This window comes from Meleagris gallopavo, chromosome 8, assembly GCF_905368555.1.
Source record: "Meleagris gallopavo chromosome 8, MGAL_WU_HG_1.1, whole genome shotgun sequence".
NCBI classification, from domain to species: domain Eukaryota; kingdom Metazoa; phylum Chordata; class Aves; order Galliformes; family Phasianidae; genus Meleagris; species Meleagris gallopavo.
In genome coordinates, this window is record NC_139411.1 from 24,709,148 (window position 1) to 24,734,430 (window position 25,283).

At 42.8% G+C, this 25,283-nt stretch overlaps 1 protein-coding gene across 2 annotated transcripts in view; it reads right to left on the reverse strand.

Moving 5' to 3' along the window:
* The window catches only part of LOC100544091 (VPS10 domain-containing receptor SorCS1), a 271,928-nt gene extending 248,747 nt beyond the window's left edge, over nt 1-23,181 (reverse strand). Inside the window, exon 1 of one of the 2 annotated variants that reach the window (XM_085229289.1) lies at nt 22,240-23,181. In XM_085229289.1, the coding sequence (XP_085085415.1) occupies nt 22,240-22,869 (630 nt within the window). In that variant the 5' untranslated portion in view covers nt 22,870-23,181. The remainder of the gene's footprint in view (nt 1-22,239) is intronic. The other variant, XM_085229287.1, reaches the window with a different exon arrangement.
* Between the last annotated feature and the right edge of the window lie 2,102 nt (nt 23,182-25,283).

Here is a 25,283-nt window from a genome sequence, read left to right on the forward strand (position 1 = left end):
TAACTTCAGTTGTTTCAGGAGCTCTTAAGAAAAAAAAACTATCAACTTGTCTGTGTCCAATTGTAATTTTTCAGTACATCTGAAGGTCTGTTGCATTCATCCTATAACTTGCTCCTCATCTTAGGCTCCGGCTATTATCCTACACAACACCATAGTTTGCCTCAGCATACATCCAAGCGGCTGTCTCATAACTTGACTATTCCTGTTGCATTTCATTAATTACACTTTTTTCGGTCACAAGGGCTATTCAATTGTTCTAAGACCCTGCGTGGTGCCAAAGCAGACATTAATAAGAAATGACATGGTTAAGTCACTTTTAAGAGCTATAAGTTCACTTGCCTGCTCTCATTTAAGTAGGACTAGAAAGTAATGGGAAACCCAGGCTGTCTCACACAGATGAGGTTTTTAAACAGCAGAAGTACCACAGTCTGAAACGTAGTATTTTCTTCCAGGAAAGCAGAGCAAGATGTAGGTAGAACACATCCCTGTGAAGCACAAAATCTAGATGCATTTAGACACTTGCATTCTTTCCAGGTAAAGCAGCACCAGTGGACAGTACCAGAGGGGTTTGGGCAACAGTCACCTTGACTGGAGACATCATGGGACAAAAGCCATCCTTTTCCCAGTGCCTGTGTAAGAAAGGGATACGATCTTGAAATACACAGACCCTGAGTCTTCTCCAGCTTATATGAACACATTCATCATTTCATAGCTCACACTGATGCTCCAAAGATTGGATGAGGGAAATGAAAATTCAATGAACTGTGCAATGCATAACAAATACAAAATAAAAAACTAAGTCCAGTAAACCCACACAGTCAGAGCACATACAAATTCCTGTAGTGCCACACCAAGGTATCTGTGAAACCTAACCAGCTGCCTTTTAGCAAGAAAAAAAATCCATCCTTAAGCACTCCACAAGATCCAGGTCTAAAGAGAAACGCATATGTGGAAATGCAGTGAGCTCCTCTGTTCCCCACAGGAGATGCTCAGGCTGTGGGACTTCAGTGGCCTCATCGGCACAAGGGCACCACTGCATGGCACCCTCCGCCACCCCATAAATCCGATGCAGCCTCTCCTTCCCTTCTGTTCCTCATCTCTTGCTTGCACTAGAAAGTAAGAGCACCAGCTCAAGACAGTGGGAGCTTCATGGAAACACTGCCTGCAGAAATTGCTCCTTATTTAATCCAATTGACAGTTCCATTAATTAAAATTAGTTTTTCTTGCTAAGCTCTGTTCAAGAAAACTATCATGTTCAGAAGACAAAAACCCAGGGAGTATAAGCAACAACTAAAATGAGACTTAAGAACTACACATAAATAGAATGTGCTCTGTCATTGAGCACAAGAAGTTCTCCCTCTCCGTTAATGTCTTTTTATTGTTTAAGTAAAACAGGTTTTGAAGAGATTTAGATTCAACACTCCCATGTGAAGCAGGACTAAGATCTAAATACAAATGCTATAATTCAGGAAACTGAGTCACTGTGAGGCACAAGGATTTTCTGGGGAACACACAGGAGCTCTACAGCAGAGCAGATTACTGAGACTTTCCAAGCCTCAGCCTGGACACACAACTACAAACTGCCCTACCTCTGAGAGAGCTGCACTGTAGGCAGAAATAAAAAGTAAATATGCATATACCTGGGGATGAAATTGGATGCAAATCCCCCATTGTACAGACCAAACCTCGTAAGTATTCTGAAATTAGTATGAGGGAAGGGAAGAATACTCTTGAACTGCAAATGAATAGAAATCAAGCTAATGTAGAACATATACTGCTGATTTTCACATGCTTGAATCTAAGCTCTGATCCACAGAGAAAATAGCTCTGAAATATTAACCACAGTCATTACAAAAGGCTCACTTCTGACAATGTGTCTTATGGTTCATTTACCAAGAAAAAAATGGATGCAATTATTAGCCAGTGTTAAAATTAATCTGTTTTTATCAGAAAAAAAACTAATCCCACCTGCCCAGCTCTTCCACATTCATTTTTCAGAAGAGGCCAACACAGAGATAGTGGCTTTAAATAACCAGACTTTTCACTGAATCTGGGATTCTGTACATTTTTACTCACCTACACTGGAAAAGAAAGAAAACCTTCCTGAGTGATCAATCACTTGGCCTAGACAAGCCTAATTCCTACAAGGCAAAGTCCGTAGCCATTGATAATTCAAGGTAAGTAACAATTTAAAAAAAAAATTATTTTCTTTCTTGGGGAAAAAAAAAAAATCAGCTCTTGGAAGCCAGTCAAATCTGTGGTATCTGGATAGCATAAAGAAGGCGATAACATCCTACTGTAGACAGCTTAATCCACAGACAGTTCTCAACATTACAAGGAACCCTTCAGCAGCTCTAGAAAAACCCCTTCACACACACCAGAGTTCTCTCAAACTTCTCTCTGTGCTCTTGAACTCTTGTTCCAGCTCCACTTTAAGACTGAGTGATAAGAACTCAGCTGCTTCAAGTGAAAGTAAGAAAAGTTTCCTAGAGAAAGGAGAGAAAGACATGGGAGCCATGTGGAGGAGGAGCTCCCACAGAATTTAGCACTCCTTCAGAGGAGTGCTCAGCATCACATTTCACTGAGAAGTGGTACACCCCTATTGAAAAGGGATGGGGCAGAACTGAATGACCCCATTCACACCACACAAGCACCTGGTTTCATAGATTGAGCAGATCCTTCTGGTGCTGCTCTGCATCTCCTTTCACATCCAAAACACATCCCTCTCTCTCCATGCTTGAGCTCTCTTCAGACTGTTGCTATTGACAGCAGACCCTGGGAGAATTATTGTTTTTTATTAGTGTTATTATTTTCCAGTTCTCCATGCATAACAATAGCTCTCTAGATACAGCAAACAGATACAAGCAAATGAATGGAACCATAACTGCCTCATGTATTTCATGTGAGAGTGTCTGAGTTTACAGAAACAACTTTAACAAGAATTTAGGAGCTGTGTGTTGGGACTGAAATAAATAGCAAATAGCAATAGAGGGAAGCTTGCTATGACTTCAGAGCACAATCAACACAACAATAGGACTTCATGGAATAAAAAAAAAAGGTTGTATACAAATAACTCCATTGTTATCAAAGGTTCTGTGCAAATTCTAAAGATAATTCAACTGCATTATTCACTGGGGAGAAGGTAGAGAGAGATCAATTAACATTTTTTAATTAGAAAAATATTTCATCCTGACTGTAATTTACCTTCGGTATGAAGGAACAGATTGGTGCCAGTGATAGGTTGCAGATAGCTGTAGCTAGATGAACAAATCTGAGTTTTGCTTATACACCAATCAGGAGAACTGCTATTTAGCAGCACCAGATTCACCAACTGAAAGATTCTTGTCAAGACTTCTGCATCATTCTCTTGATATCCCACCTTTGCATAATAGATTGCTAAAGCGTTTCTTGATGACAGCATGACTGACCTACGAATAAGCATCCTCTCCACATTTATTGTGTTTTTCTACTCAAAAGAAACACTTGAGATTAATATAAGAAGTCCAGAATATTCAGTTGGATTAAAACACAGGAGAATGGTCAGCACTTATCTTCAGAAAGTCAGTTTCTAATGATAACTACTAGAAAGCTGGGCACCTCAATGAAGAGGCACCACAAAATAACATCTCAGACTTCCACCAAGGCAGTCCTTTTATCACAAAAGATTAAAGCCAAATTTATACTCGTCTTTCCAAAGGCTAAGAATAGTGGAAAGCCTGAAGACTCAAAGCCCATAAAATAAATAACAAAACCCAAATCAATTTGTTTCTGAAAATGGCTTCTAAGTCGCCCAAGAATTTATTCTGAAAGAGCAGCTAATACTCCCTGCTGTTGTATAGAGCTATGCTACGCACGTACAAGCTCTCCCAGTAGATCAACTATAAGATGACAAATTATTATTACAACTGAGGTATCTGAAGTAGCCATACCACTGAGTGCATGATACCTTGGCTCATGCAACCGCTGTGCCTTAACCGTGCTAGACTGGCAGCTTCATCTCCTTCACCTTCTGAGGGGGAGATATTTATCATTTTCTTATGTGTGAGCTTGTGATGCCTTTTGGCACCATGATAGGTGGTGCTGTTGTAGCAGGTAGAAGGAGCAGCTTGGAAGCTCTCAGCTGTCTGTTATCATCCACCAATGAAAGTGACCATGCTAGCTGCCTTTTAACTCACACAAGCACATTACGAAGATTACATTAAACCAGAGCAACCTAAATCCTCAGCAAAGATCCACAAAGAAAAAAAAGCAGTCCATCTAAGCATAGATCCATTTTCATACCTCATACAACAGAGATCAGTCAGAAATTCCAAATAATGATACAACCTTTTAACCTCAAAATTCCTATTTGAAAACCTAAGCAGAACTACAAACAGTAGTGTGAGGTCTGCCCACTATTTTACAGAAGGGAATATGCAGTACGAAGACAGAAGGTCTCCTGTCAAAACACTGGCTAGAAAGAAGATACTTGTGGGTTAATGTGGTTATTGGCAGATCTTCAAGGGAAACAAGCCAAGCTGTATTTCAGTTGCACAAGTTAGAAAAGTTACACAGATGAATGGGAGAAAAGAAGTCAATGGGAGTGGAAGAAACCACCTCTCAGAGAAAGCAGAGGGAATCGGTGGTTGATAAGAGGGCCACGATTTTTTTTATGTAGAGATTTCCAGTCCCTTTTAGGTAAGATGCTGCTTTGTATCAGCTGCAAGTTGCCTCCTTATGCCTTTTATAAGATACAAGCCATTTACAATAAGCTTTTTGCTAAAGGCTGCCAATACCAGCTTAAAAAAAAAAAAAGAACCAATATCTTAATGCAAGCTTCTATGGGCAGACACATCAAAGCACCGACTTTAAAAAGTCTGATGATTTAAATAAATTCCCTCCCATATTACTCAGTACAGCTAAAGAAGTTGCCACACATTAGCTGGTCTGTCACAACTGTCCACATGGGGGCTCCATCTTGGGAGGAAATCATTTATAGGTATCAGCACAAGCTAGAGCAAATACAGTCACTTCAGGTTTGCTGCAAGCCAAGAGCATTTATGACATTGCCACTCATTAACTGAGTAGTTACAACCTATTGTGCCTGGGGTCTGAGCCTCCAGTCCAACTTGGGCTGTAAATATTCTGCTTCAATTAAATTATTACAACAGGAGAGTTCACTTCTAAGGCTGAATCCTCAAAAGGCAAAAACGCACTGAATCCATTGTCCATAGTAACTTTTATCACCAAGATACAGGAGGGACCAAAGGCCTCTGATTTTGTTTATAACATTCTTCCACAAAAAAAAAAAAAAAAAAAAAAAACTTGGTTGCCAGGCTACAGCCTTTTGTAATTCTGTAGCACTGACTTCACTTCTTTCTGAGCACAGATAGTAGTTTTCCAGCTATAGACCTATAAATAGCAAGGCCACTCTCACCTAAATTCAGAGAAAGAAAACAAAATACACATCTTTTGACAAAAAAAATCTTCACACTAATTTCTGTAATTATGTCTGTGAACAAGAGGGCCCTGTTCACAAATTAGAGCTACAACTCTCAGTGTTGAAACACCATTAATCCAGGTGCACCTGATAACTTGCTGACCGGCTTGCACCAATCCTCCACAGGTGGTGGCCGAGCAAGAGACAGCTTTCATTTTAAGGCACTGAGAACATGTTGTGTAGCATATGCAGAAAAGGTCACCACAAGGACAAGTACATTAATCCGTATATGTTCCTTCCCCACCCCACCCCCAATTATAGGAACTCTCAAGCAACAATTTTGGCTGTATTAGTATCTGCCAATCTCCTTCAAGTCAGGAACACAGAGCCAGTCTTCTTTCGAACTTTCTCACAAGCAACACAGGACTCACTAGTGAGTAAATGGGCTTACTGACTTTTAACTTAGCTCTTTTCCAATTTTTTGCCTCTATTATTAGCTAGTGCTTCCATATCATTTAAGTTCAAAATCCCTACCAGAAAGCCAACAGTCTTTCTCAGAAGTTCAGATTCATCATTCTGAAAAAAGAAAGTGCCAGTATCTTCGCTAGCTAAGAAGTCTTTCACCCTTGAAGTCTCTTTTCAGATGATTCCTAAATCCTCTCTTAAAAGTCACATTACATTACCCCAGTTCACAGACTGTCTTGTTTCTCCCATTTTACACCTGTAAGTACAGGTAACAGATACAATTGTCTTTGACCAGTTTTTGGGTCACCAAAGAAGGATATTAGTTACAACTGGGTAACAAAGAAGGAATAACTTACCTCTTTCTGAAGATCAGAGCTCACTAGAAACTCACATGGAAGGCAGTGCCCAAGTAGAGATACTTCCCTCTCAGCTGCCAGCCCTAAAATGAGGCTAGGGAGAAATGGACCCTGGCTCCACCCCTTCTTTTTGCAGAGGTGAATTGCTTGCACCTGTGCTTTCAGGGTTGGCGATGGCCCTTCACCAGGTGTTCAATCACTGGTTCAGGCTGTGACCTAACAGTTCCCCCACAACTTCTTGAAGGACGTCATCCCACAAACCTGACTTTCATGCTTTTCTACTCTATCACCAGATTCACTGTGCTGCTCAATTCCTTAGGCTTTCCAAGCAACGTTTTAGCACACTGCTTTCCCAACCTAACTCAAAATTTTACCAAGCCTTCTCTCACTCTCCAGTTAGCCCTTCCCACAACAAATAAACTTCCTACCTGCTTAGAACACACACCTTACTTAACACCTCCTCACTTCAGATTCAGTGTTTTTCTTAGTTGCTATGGGTATTTAACTCTTTAATTGCAGTCACGTTGGGCTTTTTAAGCTTAGTAATGACAACTACAGATCAACTGCATTACAATTTCATGAAGTTTCATAAAATAAACCCTCTCCTCCTCCCATTCTTATACTTCTCTCTTCTTTCTCCTTAATCACTAATTCCTTCCACCTGGGAAGGCAGGCAATTACAGCCACTTGCATCCCCTGCCCTTCAGTGGCCAACTTATACCTGTGTTCTCCTGCCTCTCACAGCACTCCAAATGCATGACCAACTTTACAAGGCTGGATTGAGAAATCGCATATCACGTATGTTTGTAAGCCTTGTATTCCTGCTGCTTCTTGTTTCCTCTTCTCACGTTTAAGGAAGAACCAGTCATCTAGTCTATCTCCTGCACAACTGTCATCAAGTTACATGACTTTTATGTACATCCATCCAATGCATTCCTTGTAACCATTTCTCCCTCCTTCATCACAGCTGTGACACTGTTGGTCTTTGAGAGGAGTCAGATAATTTGACTTTACAGCATTTCAGTGCTGTAAAAGAAACATTGTAGAGGATTGGCACTTATCAGGACATCTCTCAATTCTGTATGGAAAGATAATGACGTTGATAAGCACCCTTAGGAGAGCTTCTGCCTGGGTACAAGCCACATTCCTTAGGATCTCATCTGTCAGTCTGCTTGGAACTGAAAGTGGTCAGAAGAGTGAAAAACACCTCTGGGTTTTCAGGTGTTCCACTTGCCACCAATTCTCCCCTTGAGTTTTCAGCTAGTTAGGAAATGGCTGAGGTGCTACATTTCTGACTTTCCACATAGCTATCATTAGTAAAGCTGAGTCTGTTTCAGGAACAAGAAGATATAATGCTATTTGAGTTACCTTCACTCTGTGAAGTAGCCACTCTGTACAGTAGCCAGTGAGAACCTGTGAGGGATTCAGACAGTGCTGTTTGGTTTCTGTCTCGAACATGAAAGAATGTACAATGAAATTTCCCATGACAATGAATAGCAATAAATACTTTTTTAGCTGATAATCATTAGCATTAAAACAATTCCTTTTGATAACGTCAAAATATTCAACATTAAATAAAACATATTTAGAAGTGAAAGATATGTAGAGATGAGTTTCCTGCCACTCTAGGAGTTTCAGTGATGAAATTCTTGCAGTAACTGGTGCAGACAAGAAAATACTGTATTGCCTTTGAGACTACATGCCTATTCACCTGAATGCCATAGCCTCACTGCCCAGAGAACTTGGTACTACCAGCAAAAATTCTTTAGAGACACCTACCATGTGACACCAAAAAAAAAGATAGCCAGAAAGAAAATCTCCCCAAGAGGAAAAGAGAATACATGTTCTCATGTCCTGGAATGGAAGATTGAAGAGGAAAGAGAAGCAATGAACTTTTACACTTCCCAGGCCATACGCTCCATGTGATAGACTCAGTATAAATGCTGTATCTATGACATAGCATTAATATCTTCTCATAATCTTAGTGCCAAAGCACAAGTCAACTAGGAACATTTCTCACTACAGTTTTTGACACTATCATAATGCACACAATTCTGTTGATATTTTAGTGTTGCAAATGTCACTTGAAGATGGCATACCCTCTAGAAGTTATCTGAAAAATTCTTCTGTCAACATTCTTTCCCCAAGTAGCTCTAATGCTCTTGTTTAATGTCATATATGTTTCAGTGGTGGTTTCGCTTTACTAACATCATCTGTCCTTTGTAAATTCAACACATGAATTCAAAACATGAAGGTACATCATCTGCCTGTCTTCTTTTGTTCGTATGTCTGAGCCTTACACAGAATGGAACCTTCCTTAATGACCGTGCAAGCAACTCGTTGACTCAACAACCAACCTTAATGACCGTCTGAGAATGAAAGAATAGAGCCTGCTGTAAGGTCTACAGAAAATCATCTCCAGAGGTGATAGACCATTTATCTTCACCTCTTCTCATGGCTCCTCACAGCTGACAGACATCAGAAAAGGTGTGGGAGGAGGGGGGGAGTGCAATCACCAAAGACTCTCATCTAAGACTCCAAATCTTGACAGAAGTGGGTTGCCACCCCAAAATTTGTTGGAAAATTGCCTAATTTTTCCTCAAAGTAGCTGATTAGTTGTGAGAAAACTCAATTAATTGTTTTGTATTGTTTTCCGGGACACTGTCTGACTCCTTAGCTCAGGTGATCCTTGCAGACAGGGAGTGCTCTATTCAGTGTGATTCCAAAGATTCACCTTATTCACAACCCATCAAGTCAGACAAGATACCTTATTATGATGGACTGAGGCTACTGCATTCATTTTCCATTGTTTATTATACTGATTGTTTGTATTTCTGGATCATCTGAGTAGCTTATTAGAAGGAGAAATTTACTAATAGATTAAAGGCTAATTTACATCATATCACCCAAGTACAGACATTCATCATACAATTTCAGTTCTGTGTCTAGGCCTGAGGTCCTTAGTCCAAGAAAGACAGGAAACTTCTGGACTCTCGAGCAGAAGACCACAAAAATGATGTAGGGCCTGGAGCATCTCCCATGTGAGGAAGGGCTGAGAGACCTGGAACTGTTCAGCCTGGAGAAGAGTTGGGGGGGATCTTATGAATGCCTATAAATATCTACTAGGCAGGAGTCAAGTGGATAGGGCCAGCCTCTTTTTGATGGTGCCCAGCAACAGAACAAGGGGCAATGGGCACAAACTGGAATACAGGAAGTTTCATGCAAACATGAGGGCACTGAAACAGTCTGCCCAGTGAGGTTGTAGGTTCTCCTTCTCTGCAGATACTCAAAATCCACCTGGACACTTTCCTGTATAACCTACTGTAGGGAACCTGCTTTAGCAGAGAGTTGTACTCAATGATCTCCAAAGGTCCCTTCCAACTCCTGTGATTCTACAATCCCACAATATAAGGACCTTTTTCTCTGAACTCTCTCCAGCAAAGAACTCCACCTGTTTAATGATATAGTATGTTCTTATTTAAACAAAAACTCTCTCCAGAGAAGATTAAATACAGGTTTCCTGAGTAACATTTCATAACGAAATGCTATTTCCTTTGTACTATATTCTCTGCTCCTCATAAGATTTCTCAAGGCTTCCACTTGCTCACAAAGGTTTGTTACTCACCAAAATCCACCTTGTTAAACACCAGATTGCTCAGAAAGCACTCCTTCTACTTGGTAGTTCAATAATTCAGCATTACAAAGGAATAGAGATGGATTCTCCTGCTTGCCACAAAAGGAACTCTTGGCTTCATCCAAGTGAATCTCAATATACACAAGTAGGAAAGGAGCACAGATACAGATTCAACATTCATCCTCGGTTTTATTCTGAGATGGTGTCAGACATAATGAAGATATGGAAAAGACAGAGCAACATAGCTGACATTAAATTCTCTTCTTTTTGTGTATGTGCGTGCATGTTTTTTTCTCTTTCAGCTTAACAGGAGCACAGGTGATTTTTCAGCTCTTTGAGGAAGGACATTTGGGGTAAAGTAGTTTGGGGTTTTGTTATTTTCCTTTAAAGTCATCCCTCAAGTGTGTCATTTATAGATCTGCCTTAAGAACTTGAATAGCACTGAAGAAAACCTGTGCTGCCATCAAAGCACAGGCAGATAGTTCAGAGCAAAAACATTTCCTGGAAATAGTTACTACTACACTTAACATCACTTAAAAAAATTCAAAGAAACGTAAGAATACTTTTGGATAAATCCACTTTCAGAGAACAGTGATGTTTATCTGCACTGAAGCTGAACCTCGCTCCCACTGCTATTCTTTGTAGCAAAAATGCAAATGTAATTGACTTATCAAGACAGTGCCATTTCCCTGAGAAAGGCTGAGAAATACCAGTGCCCGGTCAGGACAGGAGAACAGAAACAATGGTATCAGTTATAACGTGTGTTGAAGCAAAGGGAAGACTGAGAAGCGAGTGGGGAGCACCAGGAACATTCATTTCTTCTCTTTAAATCCACACATAGCTCCGATAAATAATCAACATGAATACTTGCTCCACTGAAGTTTGTGAGTATCTATATAATGTGTGGACAGGAAAATCAGAGACACAAGGATTAACAGTACAGTGGATCCTGGATAGTGACACCATGGTGACAAAGACAGCTATACAAGAGAAGAGAGTCAATCCACTACTTCAGGGCTTCAGACAAATGATAGCAAAACTATCCCACATCTCTGTGGTGTGCAGATGCTGATTTTTTTTCAGATTTCAGCTGTGGTCCCGAGGTCCTGTCCAGCAGCTCCTAAGTTATCTCAGTATTTTATTGTAATTTTGGTTCAGGGCAATCCCAGATAATACTTAGCTGCATTAAAAGGACCAAAGTCAAAGGAAGCTGGGGAAAGAAGAGAACAATATAAATTCTAGGAAAGTTTTCTAGCAAAGGATAATGAAAGATAAGGAAAATGAAGAGACTGCAGGAACTTTAATGACTAAATCAACAGAGCTCTCCTATCAAGTGGTTGCAGAGCTGGCTTGTTCCAAGCACTATTCCCCAAAAGCATTTTCATTCTCTAAGTTCATGAGAGGAGCTTTTTAAAGTTTTCCAACTAGCACTCATCATTTCCTTCATCTTAGTGTCCTGGTTTACCCACTCCTTAGGGTACATCTGGTCATCTTTTCAATTTCCTTTTGCATGAATGCTTGCAGACTGTGTTTCTCCAAAAAAGTGGTGGCATTTGAATGTGAAACTGGTCCTCTAGGCAAACCTAGCTGACCCAGTCCCTGCTCACCAGCCTTGACAACACAATTTTATAACACCTTTCATCCATCTATACCAGAAAACGCTGTCAGATTATATAAATTAAAGAGAAAACTATTTTCTTTGCCAACCAGAGATGTCTTCGCTAACAGGTTGTAAAATTACAGGCAACACTGACAGAGAGACAACACAGGGTATGGGACAAGTCAAACTAGGTGAAATCTTAGATTTTCTCTGAAACTACAACAAAGCTAAATAAAATCTTATCATTTAGCATCACTTGGATTTTAAGGAAGGCTAAGGAGGCAGGATCATCCCAGTTGACGCTGGAAGATGTAATGCACAATCCCAAAACTGACCTCTGTGGTCCTACAGCCACAACCATCTCCTTTCCGTGCTGAGCTCACCCTTGAGCCTATCCTAATCTCATCCATCAGGAAGGCAGGAGGAGACACGGCAGGTGGACACAGCAAGACCACTACATGCTGTTCCCAGCTTCAGTGCACTGCTGTCTGCACATAGGATATTCCAGCTGGCAGTCAGCGTGGGGCTGATGGCTCTCTGCAGCTGCTCAGAGGGCAGCAGTGCTGTGCACAACCACTCCTTGCTTATAGCTGCAGCATCCCATTTAATTGCTACCTCAGAGTAGCAGAGATGTTTGACAGTATCAGTGCAAGCTGTGTTGGCTTGTGAGCTGCCCTGTTAGTCATGACAATTATTGGGGTGATGCTCACTTTTTTGTTTAAAAAGAAGCTCATGCCTTTCCTGGCCCTTCTACATCAAGGGGAAGCATCAGCACTTGCATACCTACACACACAGGTGTGTGCAGCACTTCCATCATCTGTTTATTTTTTTCAATATTTTTTATAAGGAATTGCACTCTGAATGTGTTGCTGTCTCAGCTGTCACCACTTGTCACATTACAATAACGATCACCGCTTTCAGATGGCAGTTCAGGTTGTTTAATCATTGCTTTCCTTCGAGCTGCCCATTGCAGGCAGGTCGCCAGGCAACAGCACCAACTGGCAGGGCTGAGGATGGGTGGGAGGAGGAGGAGGAGGATGGAACGTGTTGGGGCTGGCAGGGTGGAAAATGAAGAGCTCATGTTCCTATGGGAGAGGAAGGCACAGGAGCTGCTGAGCCTCTCCAGTAGATCCAGCCTGCAGTGTGATGAAAATAACAGGGATTTCAGAATCTCGAGTTTTTATGGAGGAGGAAAAGGCAGCTGGACTCCAGCCCACAATACTTTAACGCAAAGCTGCGCCCCATGCTACAACTGCCATAGGTATCTGTGCTCTGACTCCTTCCATCCCACCACCAAAGCCATGGGCACAGCCTGTGGTTAGAGACACTTGGAATCAATGGCATTTATTCCACTGAGTGACTTTAATATAAGTTACTTGGGAAAGGATGAGCAGTTTCTTAAAGTTTCTGAAGAAAAAAGAAAGGCTAAAAGTCAACTTAGAGAAAATTGAAAATAAAATGGAAGGTGAGAGTTTTACATACAAAAGATGAATTGGAGAATGTTTTGTTTTGTTTGACTTTGTTTTCCAGGAACTGCACAACTGAACGATCCTTTGTCATTTGAATGAAGATAAAAGAAGAACCAGCAGTACCAGCACAAAGACTGCAGATCTGCATCAAGGCTTCTTTGGGTTACAGTAGCCTAAGTAGAACTGCAGAATCATAGAATCATCATAGAGTAATTGAATTGTTTGAGTTGGGAGGGAACTTAAAGGCCATCTGGTCCAACTCCCCTGCACTGAACAGGGACACCTACAGCTCCATCACATGCTCAGAGCTCCATCTAGCCTAACCTCAGTGTCTCTAAGGACAGAACACCACCACCACCATCTCTCTGGTCACCCTATGCCAGTGTCTCACTGTCTTTGGTAAAAAAAAAATATTTTCTCATCTTACAATCTAAATCTCCTCTAAGTGGTTATTACTGAACTTCAGCAGCTCGTCTGTATTCTAGATTAGCAGATCTAAGCTAAATTCAGATCTATATTCTCCAGCCCAGGCTCTGTCCCCCTTAATGAGTTTACAGGGATGAGGAAACACGCACACAAATGAATCAGAGGAGGTTCAGTGCAAGGTGTGATCCTCACCCCACCAAAAACACTCAGGAAATAATTATCCTCTGATCAGTAACATTTCACCACAGATTAGTGTGTTCTGGTATTAAGGTTAATGCATCTGCTGGTTTGTTGATGTATCTTTATTTACCTACTTAGCCTCTCCCAGAAAACAAATCTATCATTTCACATAAAGAAGGTAAGCTCTAACTTGGATTTACAGATTCCCATAATTTGATTTTTTTTCCCCCAATAATAATTCCAATCTTATTCCCCCAATAATAATTAATTTAAAGCTTTTCATCTTTGCAAAGTCATTTTTTTCTGGGAAACATGAAGTACAACTCTACAGAAAGCAAATTAACTTTTCAGTTTGCATTGTCTGGCACATAAAGCTTGATTTTCACAGTAAGTATTCACACTTACGCATAGGTAAATTCTTCAGAAATCAAGGCCATGAATATTAATTTGAGGATTCCCCAGAATTCACTTCTGTTTGGTCTGTTTGCAGAATTCTGTGAGATGTATTGGCAACACTCTCAGTCAGGGCGGGGGACGGTGAAGCTGTTCCTGAAGGTTTATACTGATCCAGTCTCACAAACATACAGGGACCATATGACCTCTTTCAGCTGCTGAAAATGCACTTTGGATGCAAAATACAAGTTCTCCACACAAAGTCTATTCTAAGTGATTAAATGGGGTCCAGTCCCACATTACTGTGGAATTTCAACTGCTTTCTGAATCCAGAACTTTGTGAATACTTCACCCCCCCACACACCCAGAAAATTAAAAAAAAAAAAAATGCACCTGACAATACCTCATATTGAACAGGAACAATTTATGAGGAAATTTGTTCTATAAAATATGTCTCTCAAATTATTTTCTTAACCTTAAATGTGGCGGGGGAGGTGAGAAAGTGGGTGGAAGAGAAATATTTGGGGAAAGAAATGGGATATCTCTGTTGAGTTATCTAAATAGCCTGAGATTTTCTAAATTGCCTTTCGCTTCCTGCTGAAGGGCTGAATGTAAATGGTCTGCAAGAGCTCATGGCACTGTCGGCTTTCAGTAATCACCAGCTGAGGTGACATAATACAAATAAGATGTGAGCAGCAGCACTGAGTTGAGACCCAGTGCCGTAAGGGATCATGAGCCTCCTTCCCGTGTACAGCTGTTCACTTTCCACCCAAAAAGCTCAGACTTCTCCTGCCTTGGGAAAATGTTTGCTTTGAAATGACCACTGCAAATCATCTCCTTCCATCTTTTTGTTCGTCTTTTGATTTAATATATCCGCACAAAGCATGGAAAACTGCAGATGGGCTCTTAAGCTATGACGAGCACCAAGAAATGATACACACGGCATCAGACACATATTCCTGGTAGCAGGCTATAAACCACTTTGATGAATGCATTCCAACTGCCCTCTCCAAACCCCAGCCTTACATTGGCGTAGCAGTGCACCTCACCTCAGCACATGAACAAAGACCCTGCCCCAGCACAAGCTGCTCACAGAGCTGGGTTTGGAGCACTGACATCCATCCATAGTAGCAGAAATAGGTCTAATTTTCCCCCTCTTTCTCCCTGCTCACCTAAATCTCCATTCTTTTCTCAGCCTTGAGTCCTAGAGGCAGCTTTGAGTCCTAGTGCATTACCATGGGACAACATCATTCCTCTATTTAGAGACATGTCATGAGGTTAAAGTTCTTGTAGAGCCTCTGAAAGAAAGGAATTACATTTTAGGACATATCCTAAAATATCCTGTTCCTTCTCAAAGTACTTTTCTTTTATGCTCCCCAGGGAGAGAAAGTGCAGTACTAAGTAAAAGTCCTATTGTGTTACCAGCACTGAGAATTAGAGATTAAGGGCTCCCGCATTAACTGTTGTTTGACTTAAGACAGAGAGCTAAAAAAAGATGCAAATGGCACAAAAATCATTTTACTGCATCAACTTTTATATTCACTGCAAATTCCAAAATAATTAGTCTATCACCCAATGCTGCCATTTGAATTGGAATCAAGGCACATTTTAATTTAACACAGAAATGTCAATTAGAGCTCTGGGAGTCGCTGATTTTTTAGTTTGCTGACCAGATATGAAAAAAAAGAGAGAAGTCAGTGTGTTGTGTCAGTCTGATTGTCTTTCTCCTCCTATGAAATGAAAACTTGAATCTAAGTGATCGAGATTCAGTATGAGCAGATTTTAAGAAAATATCAGTTGTCAGAATATAGGTAAATATTATAGTTTGAGTTGCTCAACCACTGCCAGACCTGGGCACTGGAGAAGATGCAGGGCCCAAAGGACACTTGTACTGTGTAGTAGCAGTGAGGCCAGAGCATCTCAAATGGCACTTCACATATCTCACTGGAGCTCTGCACACAACTCTTGCATTGCTGTAACAAGAACGGTCAGTGGAGGCAAGACTGCCCAAGGCCAGTGCTAATCTTGGAGCCCTCCATATGTGCAGCTGTACCACAGCAGAATGGGTCAGAAAGCTCCACACCCTCTCCAGAACAGACCTCGCCATGATTTCCAGGTCAGAGAAATAAAAAACACTTATATGAAGACAGGAGGAAGGGGAGAAAATCTTTTTCTATTATAAAGTACAGCATTAGGAAAATTGAAAACTATAGCCTCATTGCTTTATATGGTTTATAGCCTCTTGATATTGCGGAAATGCTAGCTGCAACTGTCAGAGCTCTTCCATAATTCTCCTTAATCTCCCCTCCTGATGGGATTTGCATATCCCACTTGTCAGTCTGAGTGGAAGCTCCTCTCCATCGCTCAGACACTTTTACAGAAGCCAGCTTCATACAACGAGAAGCCTTTCTTCTCATTCTCAACGATTCTCTTTCACCCACTTCTTTCTCTCAATGCATGGCTGTTCTTAATAATTTCCCACATATCCTATTTCAGATTCTGTATATGAAAAGCCTACATTTTATATAGTCAAGAAGTATACCCACAGATGGAATGCAACAAAGAAGAAAGAAACACTGTGGGTATTAGATTTTTTCCTGATCTGAAACAAAAACAAAGAAAAAACCTTAAAAAATAAGGTCCTAATTCAAAGTTATACTGAAATTTTCCAGCATTTTTCTTAGTTGTTGTTGTTGTTGTTCTTTTTAAAGGAAGATTCATATAAAGAATGGATATCAAGTATTTTACGATCAGCGGAGTAGCACAATTTGAAGCATGGTACTTTCAGTAATACTTTAATTTGACCTGATTATTTCCAGTTTAAATCCCAGTTTTGTTTTCTCACTTTTGTTCATCCTTTCCTAAATACAGTCTCATTAGCTTCAGCAAGAGATTAGCCTGAAACCCTCTCAGCATCTGGTGCATTATTCTATTAATACCATAATGTATTGTTGTAATATATAAGCAAGACATTTTACATGTACTAAAGCATTTTAATGCAAACATCCAACTTAAAATGAATCTTTTCTGGGGACCTCTTTCCCACACCTTAGGAACCAATCTAAATGCAAAGCAACTGACAACAGGGTCATTCCTCACCATGGGTCTCACCACTCTGAGCTCCACACTCACATTCATCTCCTTAAAACCCCTTTTTTATAGTAATGCAACCACGGTGGAAGGAAGGGAGCAGTGGACTATTGCATTGTCACCGATGGGACGATGCTGGCAGTTCTTTACCCACCTCTGAAAATATTACACTGGAGTCACAGCTCTGCCAGAAGGAAGGACAGAGAGTACTAACTACAGCCAGTCGTATGAATGCAGCATCTGAGCGAAGGCGTCTCAGAGTGAGAAGTGACATTTTGATTGATTCTTCATTCTGGTCAAAGCAGAATAACATTGGCAATTTTAGACACTTTTGCCATGCCTTTACTGTCCTTTGCTGTCTCAGTGTTAAAAGTGAATACATTCATTATCATCCACATGGAATTCTGTTCATCAAAAGCAAGCGCCTGATTCAAATTCAAGCTCTTGGGATCCCAACTCCTAGAAATTCACAGTTCATTTTCCACAATCTGTCTTACATGCAGATACAGAAGGAGCAGTGCTTGCTTGATTTAGCAAACCAGAGGTTGAAAGGGAATACGAGCACTGCCTGTAAAATAATTCCAGGGAGGTGTAAGTGCCAAATAGGGAAAACAACTTTAATTAAAAGGCATATAGACAAACCAATAAATAAATAGATAAATAAATAAATAGATTTCCTGATGGCAATATTAGATCAGAAATCAGACAGAAGTTTCCAAAAAGCATAAGAAACAACTATCCTGAATAGAGGAGAGCAATAGGAAGGAAGGAAACTCCATTTTTTTTGTGATGTTTTTTGATGAGTTTAAGGTAGCATGTAGAGCCCACTACAGCCTTGAACCTCTCCTTAAGTTCTTAATGTATAAGATAGGTTTGAATGCTCCAAATGAAAACCCAACCACAGATTATCCACTATTACTTTACCTAGGAAGAAATAAAGTGTATTTGAAATACATAGGTATATTGTTATTCTGTCTTATCTGAGTTCAGTTTGTGTTATCAGTAGCAGCAAATAAAAACATGCAAGTAATACCTAATGAAGAGTCTCAGTTTGTCTAAAAGCTCTCCCATAAGAGACTTATCTCTTCCCTTGTTGTCTAGTGTAACCACACGACAACAGCCATGATGACCTTGCAGGCTTCATACTGCACTGGACCCATCAGTCATATTGATTTTCTACTGTGGATGGAATATAAAAAATTATCTAGCCAGGTTGCTTTGCATCTGGTCCAGATTTCATCTCCATCGTTCTGCTGAGGACCTTCAGCTTGGAAGACCCAAGAAAAGCTCAGCTCTATCCCTCCAGCCACATAAATCACAGAAGTTTGGACCAGATATCCCAGGCTACAGAAGATGTAAGTGCTGGGTGACCATGTAAAAGTCAATCCATGAGCTAGACACCTGTTCATATTCTCTGCCAAACAGTTTGAGATCTACACCAGTGTCCAGCCCAGGACATCAGACTCTGCCCAGAGCAAGGCAACAGTGGGTTGCCTTATAAATAGACTGAGAAACCAAGGCAGCCTTGGTTTCTCAAAAACTCTGAGAAGCATTCTATCCCAAACACTCATATTGGATATTTCCTTGAGTGTTGCTTCTCTCCGTTAAAATCAAATCTCTTATCTCTATGCACAAATCTCTGCTGCCTGTTTTCTCCTACTCTGTAGCATAGCATTGAGGGAGCTATGGGGAATTCAAATCTACAGTGTTTGCATATACCACATCAGGAAGCATGTCCGATATTTCTGCAGGCTAGGAAACCTGCCAACTTCCACACTATTGATGAAACTCCCCAGAGGTGCAAATAGCCAGGAGATCTCACTTGTGTGTCTTATAGCCAGGGTTTAAGGAAGAGATTTAGCTGAGAGGATCTAATACTTCAACTTTCATGGAGGCCAGTAGAAAGACTCTGGATGTATGAATGCAAAGAAACAAAGCATTGGGCCAGTTAACACCTTCTTGGACCATTCCCAGACAGTCTGGGACTTGGTACAAGCCGGAGACCATTTCCAGCACCCAATTTAGCTGCAGCCGCTCCTCTCTGTGTTGCAGACAGAAACAGCTCTGGATTGTGTAGATGCCAGACCATGCCAGATGGCCTGCGTGGCCTCGCTCACCTCCACGGCAGTCAGAGAGAGCCTGAGGACCATCTGCATTTTCATGCAACACTGGATACACTCCTGTTTCATCCTCATCAGTCATCTGACAATCCAGCTTCCCTACACCTGTACTCTCCTCTCTAGAGCACGGACTGATTCTGCTGCTGGGGAAGCCACAATAAGCAGGAGGAAGCAGGGTGTATGTAAAGCACATCCCTGTAGATGTGACCTGGGTTCTTGCCTCAAGTCTGTGTGGATATGGCTGTGTGGACATGTACTTTCCCCACAAGGCTGCACAGCTGGTCCTGTTGCTGCTGTCAAGTGTAATATGGATTCTGTGCTGCGGGGTAAGCTATCTGAGGAGTACCCAGAATCATTGATGGGCCCCACAGGATCCCCCCTGTAAGAATGTTTATGTTGGTGTACTTATATCTGGATGACTGATACCACTACTTATTACTCTTGTTGTGCCTGTGGCTAAGCACAACCCAGCATCTGAACAGAATGATATACACACACAACGTGAAATCATTGCCCAGACACAGAGAATCTGCAAACACTGTTCCTTACAGCTACCAGGAGTCCTCCCAGAGGTCCCTTTCCCTCCATCAGAAGCACTGCAATTTGTATCCAGACCAAAATAAGGATACGAGGAAACAGACAGAGGTTGGCAGAATCAGGTACATTACAATTAAAACAAACCTTAATGGCAGAATCAGGTACATTACAATTAAAACAAACCTTAATGGAGACAGTGCTTTTATTTTACAGCTTTCCCATCTAAAGGGAGCTCAGATTTTTAGGGTTTTGTTTTGGCTTTTTCCTTTACTCACACAGATGCTACAAACTATGATCATCTCCATAGTGCCCCTCTGCCTGGGCAAAAGGCACAAGCTGTTTAACAGCAGCGCTTGCAGAGCATATCAGAATGAAAATGAGAGGAGGTGTGTTGCATCCACCTGGCACGGTGGGAAAACAGGGAGAAATCTGGCAGCCACTGCTGCTGGAGTGACGCCAGGGCACCAGGGTCACACAGCACCGTGCACACAGCACCATGGGATCCCCTGCCACTCTGTGCAGGCAGGGTTTCACACATTGCACACTCTGGGAATCACTTCATCCTAACCCCCTCCCACTCCCAGCTCCTTCACAGCTGAGTGCCCAAAAGCTCCGTGCAGAGTCATTGGGTCAGTGCAGCGTTGAGCTCCTACTGAACCAACACCACTGCTTCAACTGAGCCTGGATGAGCTTGCTGGCGCATCCGGCTCCTGCTAAGCCCAGCTTCATTTAGCATTGTGAGGGATGCTACCACAGCATGAACAGCACAGCACTGTCAGAGTACACAGCAGCAAAGTGGGAACATGATTTCCCCAACACAACACAACTCAGGGCAATTTGGGCAGGACAGCAGCAAAACATTTCCCCACAGCTCCCTGCAAGCAGTTTTACAGAGAGACACTCAGCAGGTAAATCAGACCAAAGCATTAACAGTCCATACTACCACAGTGGGCAGAAAGAACTATACACATGTATATGTCTAAGAACATGTACAATAAAAACTGTTACTTCTAATAATAATGTATTGATATATATAGAGATGAAACATTCTTGTGTGAAAAGAAGAGGAAACCAATGCTTGCTGGGTGACTTTTTATATCAGAAGCTTTTTCTTAGTAAATAGCTCTCTTTAAACCAGTGTCAGACTCAATTCAATCAGTATGAAAAGACTGGAGTTCCTCCCTGGCAACTTCTGTCACCGCAACTATGTGAGAGAGGCTAGCTGAGTTGGGAAGAAAGGGGAAGGTCCTTCAAAATGGAGATGACAGGTATCCCCCTGTCAATTAACTAATTAAAAAAAAAATGCTGATGAGCCCATAAAACCTTGTCTCAATTAACTAGATCGGAACCTCACAGCATGGTGCTTACAACATTCATGTTAATTCTAAATGGAGTGACTGGGATATATTTTAGTACTATCTATACAAAAAGGAATTCATAATGATCTGACCATAATTTCAAAACATCACCAGGTTCCTCATGCTAAAAGCTGAGAAGGAGGCCAAGGATTTGCGCCAAGCAGCAAAAATCTGGCTGAGAGCAGAGGAGCCCAAGTTGCCTTTTCCCCCATGAAGTTGTATGGGCAAACACCACATCACACTGGTATCCCTTTCTCTCCTATTAGCATTCTGCTCGCTGGGGCACTCAGACCCCCATTCCTGTTAACCCCAGAGCAGAGCTACCAGCAGGCTCCTGGCTCGGGGTTACTTCTGCAGCACAGGCTGGAGGGACACGAGTTAACTTGATAACTTTGATGCCACACCTATTGCTCCAGACTGTCACCTATCTCTCTGGCTGATTTCATTCTGCTTGGCTCCTGTCAGAGCCATTCTGTTGCTATTCATGAGAAAAGTCCAGGTTATGGGGGTGAAGAGACCAGAGCTGTCTCATTTTAACACCTTCGTGACAAGAAGCAAGAAAACACCTTTGTACACCTCAGAGACAACATCCCATGGGGCTAAACCCTGGGCTGACATGGGTCCCAGGAATGGAGGAGCAGCAGCAGTAGCTCTGTAGCTTTCCCAGGCCTTGCTCGCAGCTCAGCATCCCCTGCTGCCGGCGGGGTTACCGTGGGGCAGGCAGAGTGTGTGGGACGGGACCTCTCGGACTGTTCCCTCCCCTCTCCGCCGGGGGTGGTGGTGGTTCCCCCTCTCTGCCTGCAGGGTGATGGAGAGGGAGTTGGAATGGGCCCTGCTCAGCGGGCGGGCGGCGGAAAGTTTTTTTTTGCTCCAGAAGAATGGTCTTTTAGAGACACTTCTGCCCCATTGCACACTGCTAAGCGAAGCCAATCCACGGCTCCCGGGAACGAAATCCCCACTCGAAGAAGAAAAAATAAAACCGCACCCCTCTCCCACCCCACCCCCAAGGAAAAGAAAAAGAAAAAAAAAAAAGAAAAAATAAAAAAGAAAGAAAGGAAGAAAAAAAGGAGGAAGGGAAATCAGGTGAAAAAAAAAAAAAAAAAAGAAAGAAAAAAGAAAAAGAAAAAAAAAAAAGGAAAAATGCAAACCCGCCGCCCCCACCCCGCCGAGTCCCCACGGCGGCGGTACTCACGCTGCTGTTTTGCCCCGACCAGTGCACCATGGCTTGGTTGTGCGCCGAGTCGCCGGTGAGGGCGAAGGTGGTGCTGCCCAGCCGCAGCTCCTCCAGCCCGAAGCGGGCGGCGCCGGAGCCCCCCGGCTCCCGCCCCGCGGCGCCGCCCGGCCCCGCCGTGCCCCGCGGGCTGCGGCCCCGCCGCCGCCGGGTCGAGTTCCGCCGGCCGCCCCACTGACCCCGCTGAGGGTACTCCCCGGTAGGAGCTGCCGCTGCTCCGGGCCGGCCGGCCCCGGGCGCTTTCTCCGGCTCGCTCGCCCAGCTGCGGGTCTCCCAGCCGCTGAATTTGGTCCCCGCCAGAGCAAGGTCGAAGGGTGCTTGCAGCTCGGCATCCTCCGTATCCATCCCGGCCCCTTGTCCTCTCTCACCTCCCTGCTCCCCCGGGATCCTCCACTGTTCTTTTTCTCCTCTGTCGGTCTTCAAATGCATCGGTAATCCCTGCTGCGGATGCTGCTGCTGCGGCTTCACCTGGGAATGGCAGGATCTGCAAGTTATTTCTGCGCCGGTAAAGCCAAAAGTGAAGAGGAAAAGCCATGTCCAGTACAGGAGAGCAACGTGCCAGGCTGGGTACCAGCCAGCAACTTTTTCCATCGCTGCTGACTGCTGATGAGCGAGAGGGAGAAAGAGCAGGAAGGAGCGAGCGGGGTGCTGCCGATCTACCCACCGCGGGGAAAACACTGCGAGAACTCCATAAAGTTTCAGACTGCTGTATTTGATGCAGCTGAGGAGAGGGAGAGTGCTTTCTCTGTCCCTCTTTTCTTTTTTTCTTCCTTATTTTCTTTTCCTTCTTTTGCACTTTTTTCCTTTTTTTTTTCTTTCTTTTTTGTTTGTTTGTTTGTTTGTTTTCCCCTTTTATTTCTTTCTTTTTCCCCACCCCATCCCCCCCCCCCAAAACTGGCGTTCCTGATCGGGCTTTTGATGGAAGGGAAAGCCACAACCACACGGGGGAGGAGCTGAATTGAAGTCAGAGAGAGAGAGAGGAGCAAATCCCGGCTGTGCCTTCTCCCGGCTGTTCTCTGAAAGCCGCCGCTCGCTCTCTCCCCGCTCCCCTCCTGCACCGCTCCTCCCGCAGCCCCGCCAGGACCCCCGCGTGTGCCGGGAGCGATTGGTTCCCGCCGCCCCCTCTCACACACACTCACTCCGAGAGGACTTATTCCAAGTTTTGCACTCGCACACGGTTGATCCCTTCCTCTCCCGTGCTTCCCAGCAGCTCAAATCTCTAAAACCTTCTAATGTATTAAATAACACTGCTCAGGAGCTGGAAGCAAATGTGAAAAGCGAAGGAGCAGTTCATACATATGTGCATACAGTTCTTCTAGGGGAAATATTTTAATTTGCACAATGGAGTGGTCCCAAATGTCTGAGCAGGCTCTGAGATGCTCTCTTTTCCCTTTCGCAGTGACTGATGTAAGTGCACTGGAGGCGCTAGGCATAGCCCCTGTGCTTGGTTTCACAGCACAGGTATGGGTGGAAGTTATATTTCAACCTCTCCATTCCCTCCTCTGCCTTTGCTTCACTGTGCCATCACTTAAAGCAGCTGCTGATGTTTGGATAAATCACCGGGCATGGCCAAGATGTGCTCACATAAGTGCTGATGGGGACAAGGACACACTTTGGGAAATAAAATGGCAGCAAGAAGAGAAGAGAGGACCTCCCCCCATGTAGGTTAGAGTAGAGAAAACCTTTCTGCTGTAGCACCCATGAAGGATCAGGAGTTCCTCCCTCAAAAGCTGTGCTCTCCCTATCACTGGATCTCTTCTCCAGAGTGCTGTCATATGTGGTGGCCAAAGCAGATCACCAAACCCTGAAGTGCCAGCCTGTGGGAGCTGCTGAGCAATCACTACAGGCTGAGCCATAGGACCAGGCCTGAGCTTTTATGGACACATGCAAGTGACGATGCTCTTAAAGACTGGAGAGAATTAAAGGCTCTTCCACCAGAATTCTAGTCAGTCACAATTTGCCTGCTCTCATTCATTCCTATTTGATTTTCAGAAGAGTTTACTTCTTAATTAACGTTTTTAATGTTTCCTTCCTGACATGGAAGACTTTATTGTATTTTTTTGGCAGGGCATTTCAGAAGGAGATTTACAGATTTGTTCCACATTCTTCTAGAGATTTCACTCAGATGCTCACTGGTGGTGTGTCTTGGGATATTAGCATTATATATATATATACTGGAATTGTCTGCATAATAACCATCAGACCTCAGCCAAATATACTGTAAACCAATTAGTGGCATACCTGTTTCTATATCTCCCATTTAAACATGCTGTTACTGCCTGTCCATAATTATAATTAACACTTCGTATTTAACTTTGTTCTTCACTAAGCCTAAAGCTCTTCACAAAGGCTAGTGAGTTTTACTCTTGTTGTATAAGCATGGAAAACTGAGTCACAGTGTGATTATCCATCCTACCCTGGTCTTCTACACATCGCGTTGGCCAGACAGATCGATGCCAGTGGACACACAAAAGAGTGACACCTTCTTAGGAAAAGTCTCTTAAAGAGGCTTTAATTCAGAGGGATGAAATTCGGAGAGGTATGTGGGTGAGAGAGAAAAAGAACTTAGAAGGACAAAATGTTAAGTGATCTGAGGAACTTTCTCTTGGAATTATCTTTCCTTATAATAGAGGTCTGCGTGCCAAGGAGTGGGCAAGGGTGATGAAGGAAGCCATCTAGCTGTCTCATTTAGGCCAACAGCTATCTCTGGATTATGATAAGGGACTGGCAAGCATTAGGAATTAAGATGGTAGAAAGCACCGCATATGCTGAGTATACTGCACCTCCAGAGCTGTTCAGCAGCTGCACATAAGAGTCAGTCACAGAGAGAAAACACTGGGTCTGACCTAAGGACCCCTCCTTTGCTGTGCATGGATATGAGAGATACACAGTATGACCCTTTTCCTGATCCCTTTTTTCAGGAATCATCAGTTTTGGAGATTCCAGTAGTAGCAATTACACCTGACCCCTTAAGTTTAATAGCTACAGATGGACCTGTCTTCTCT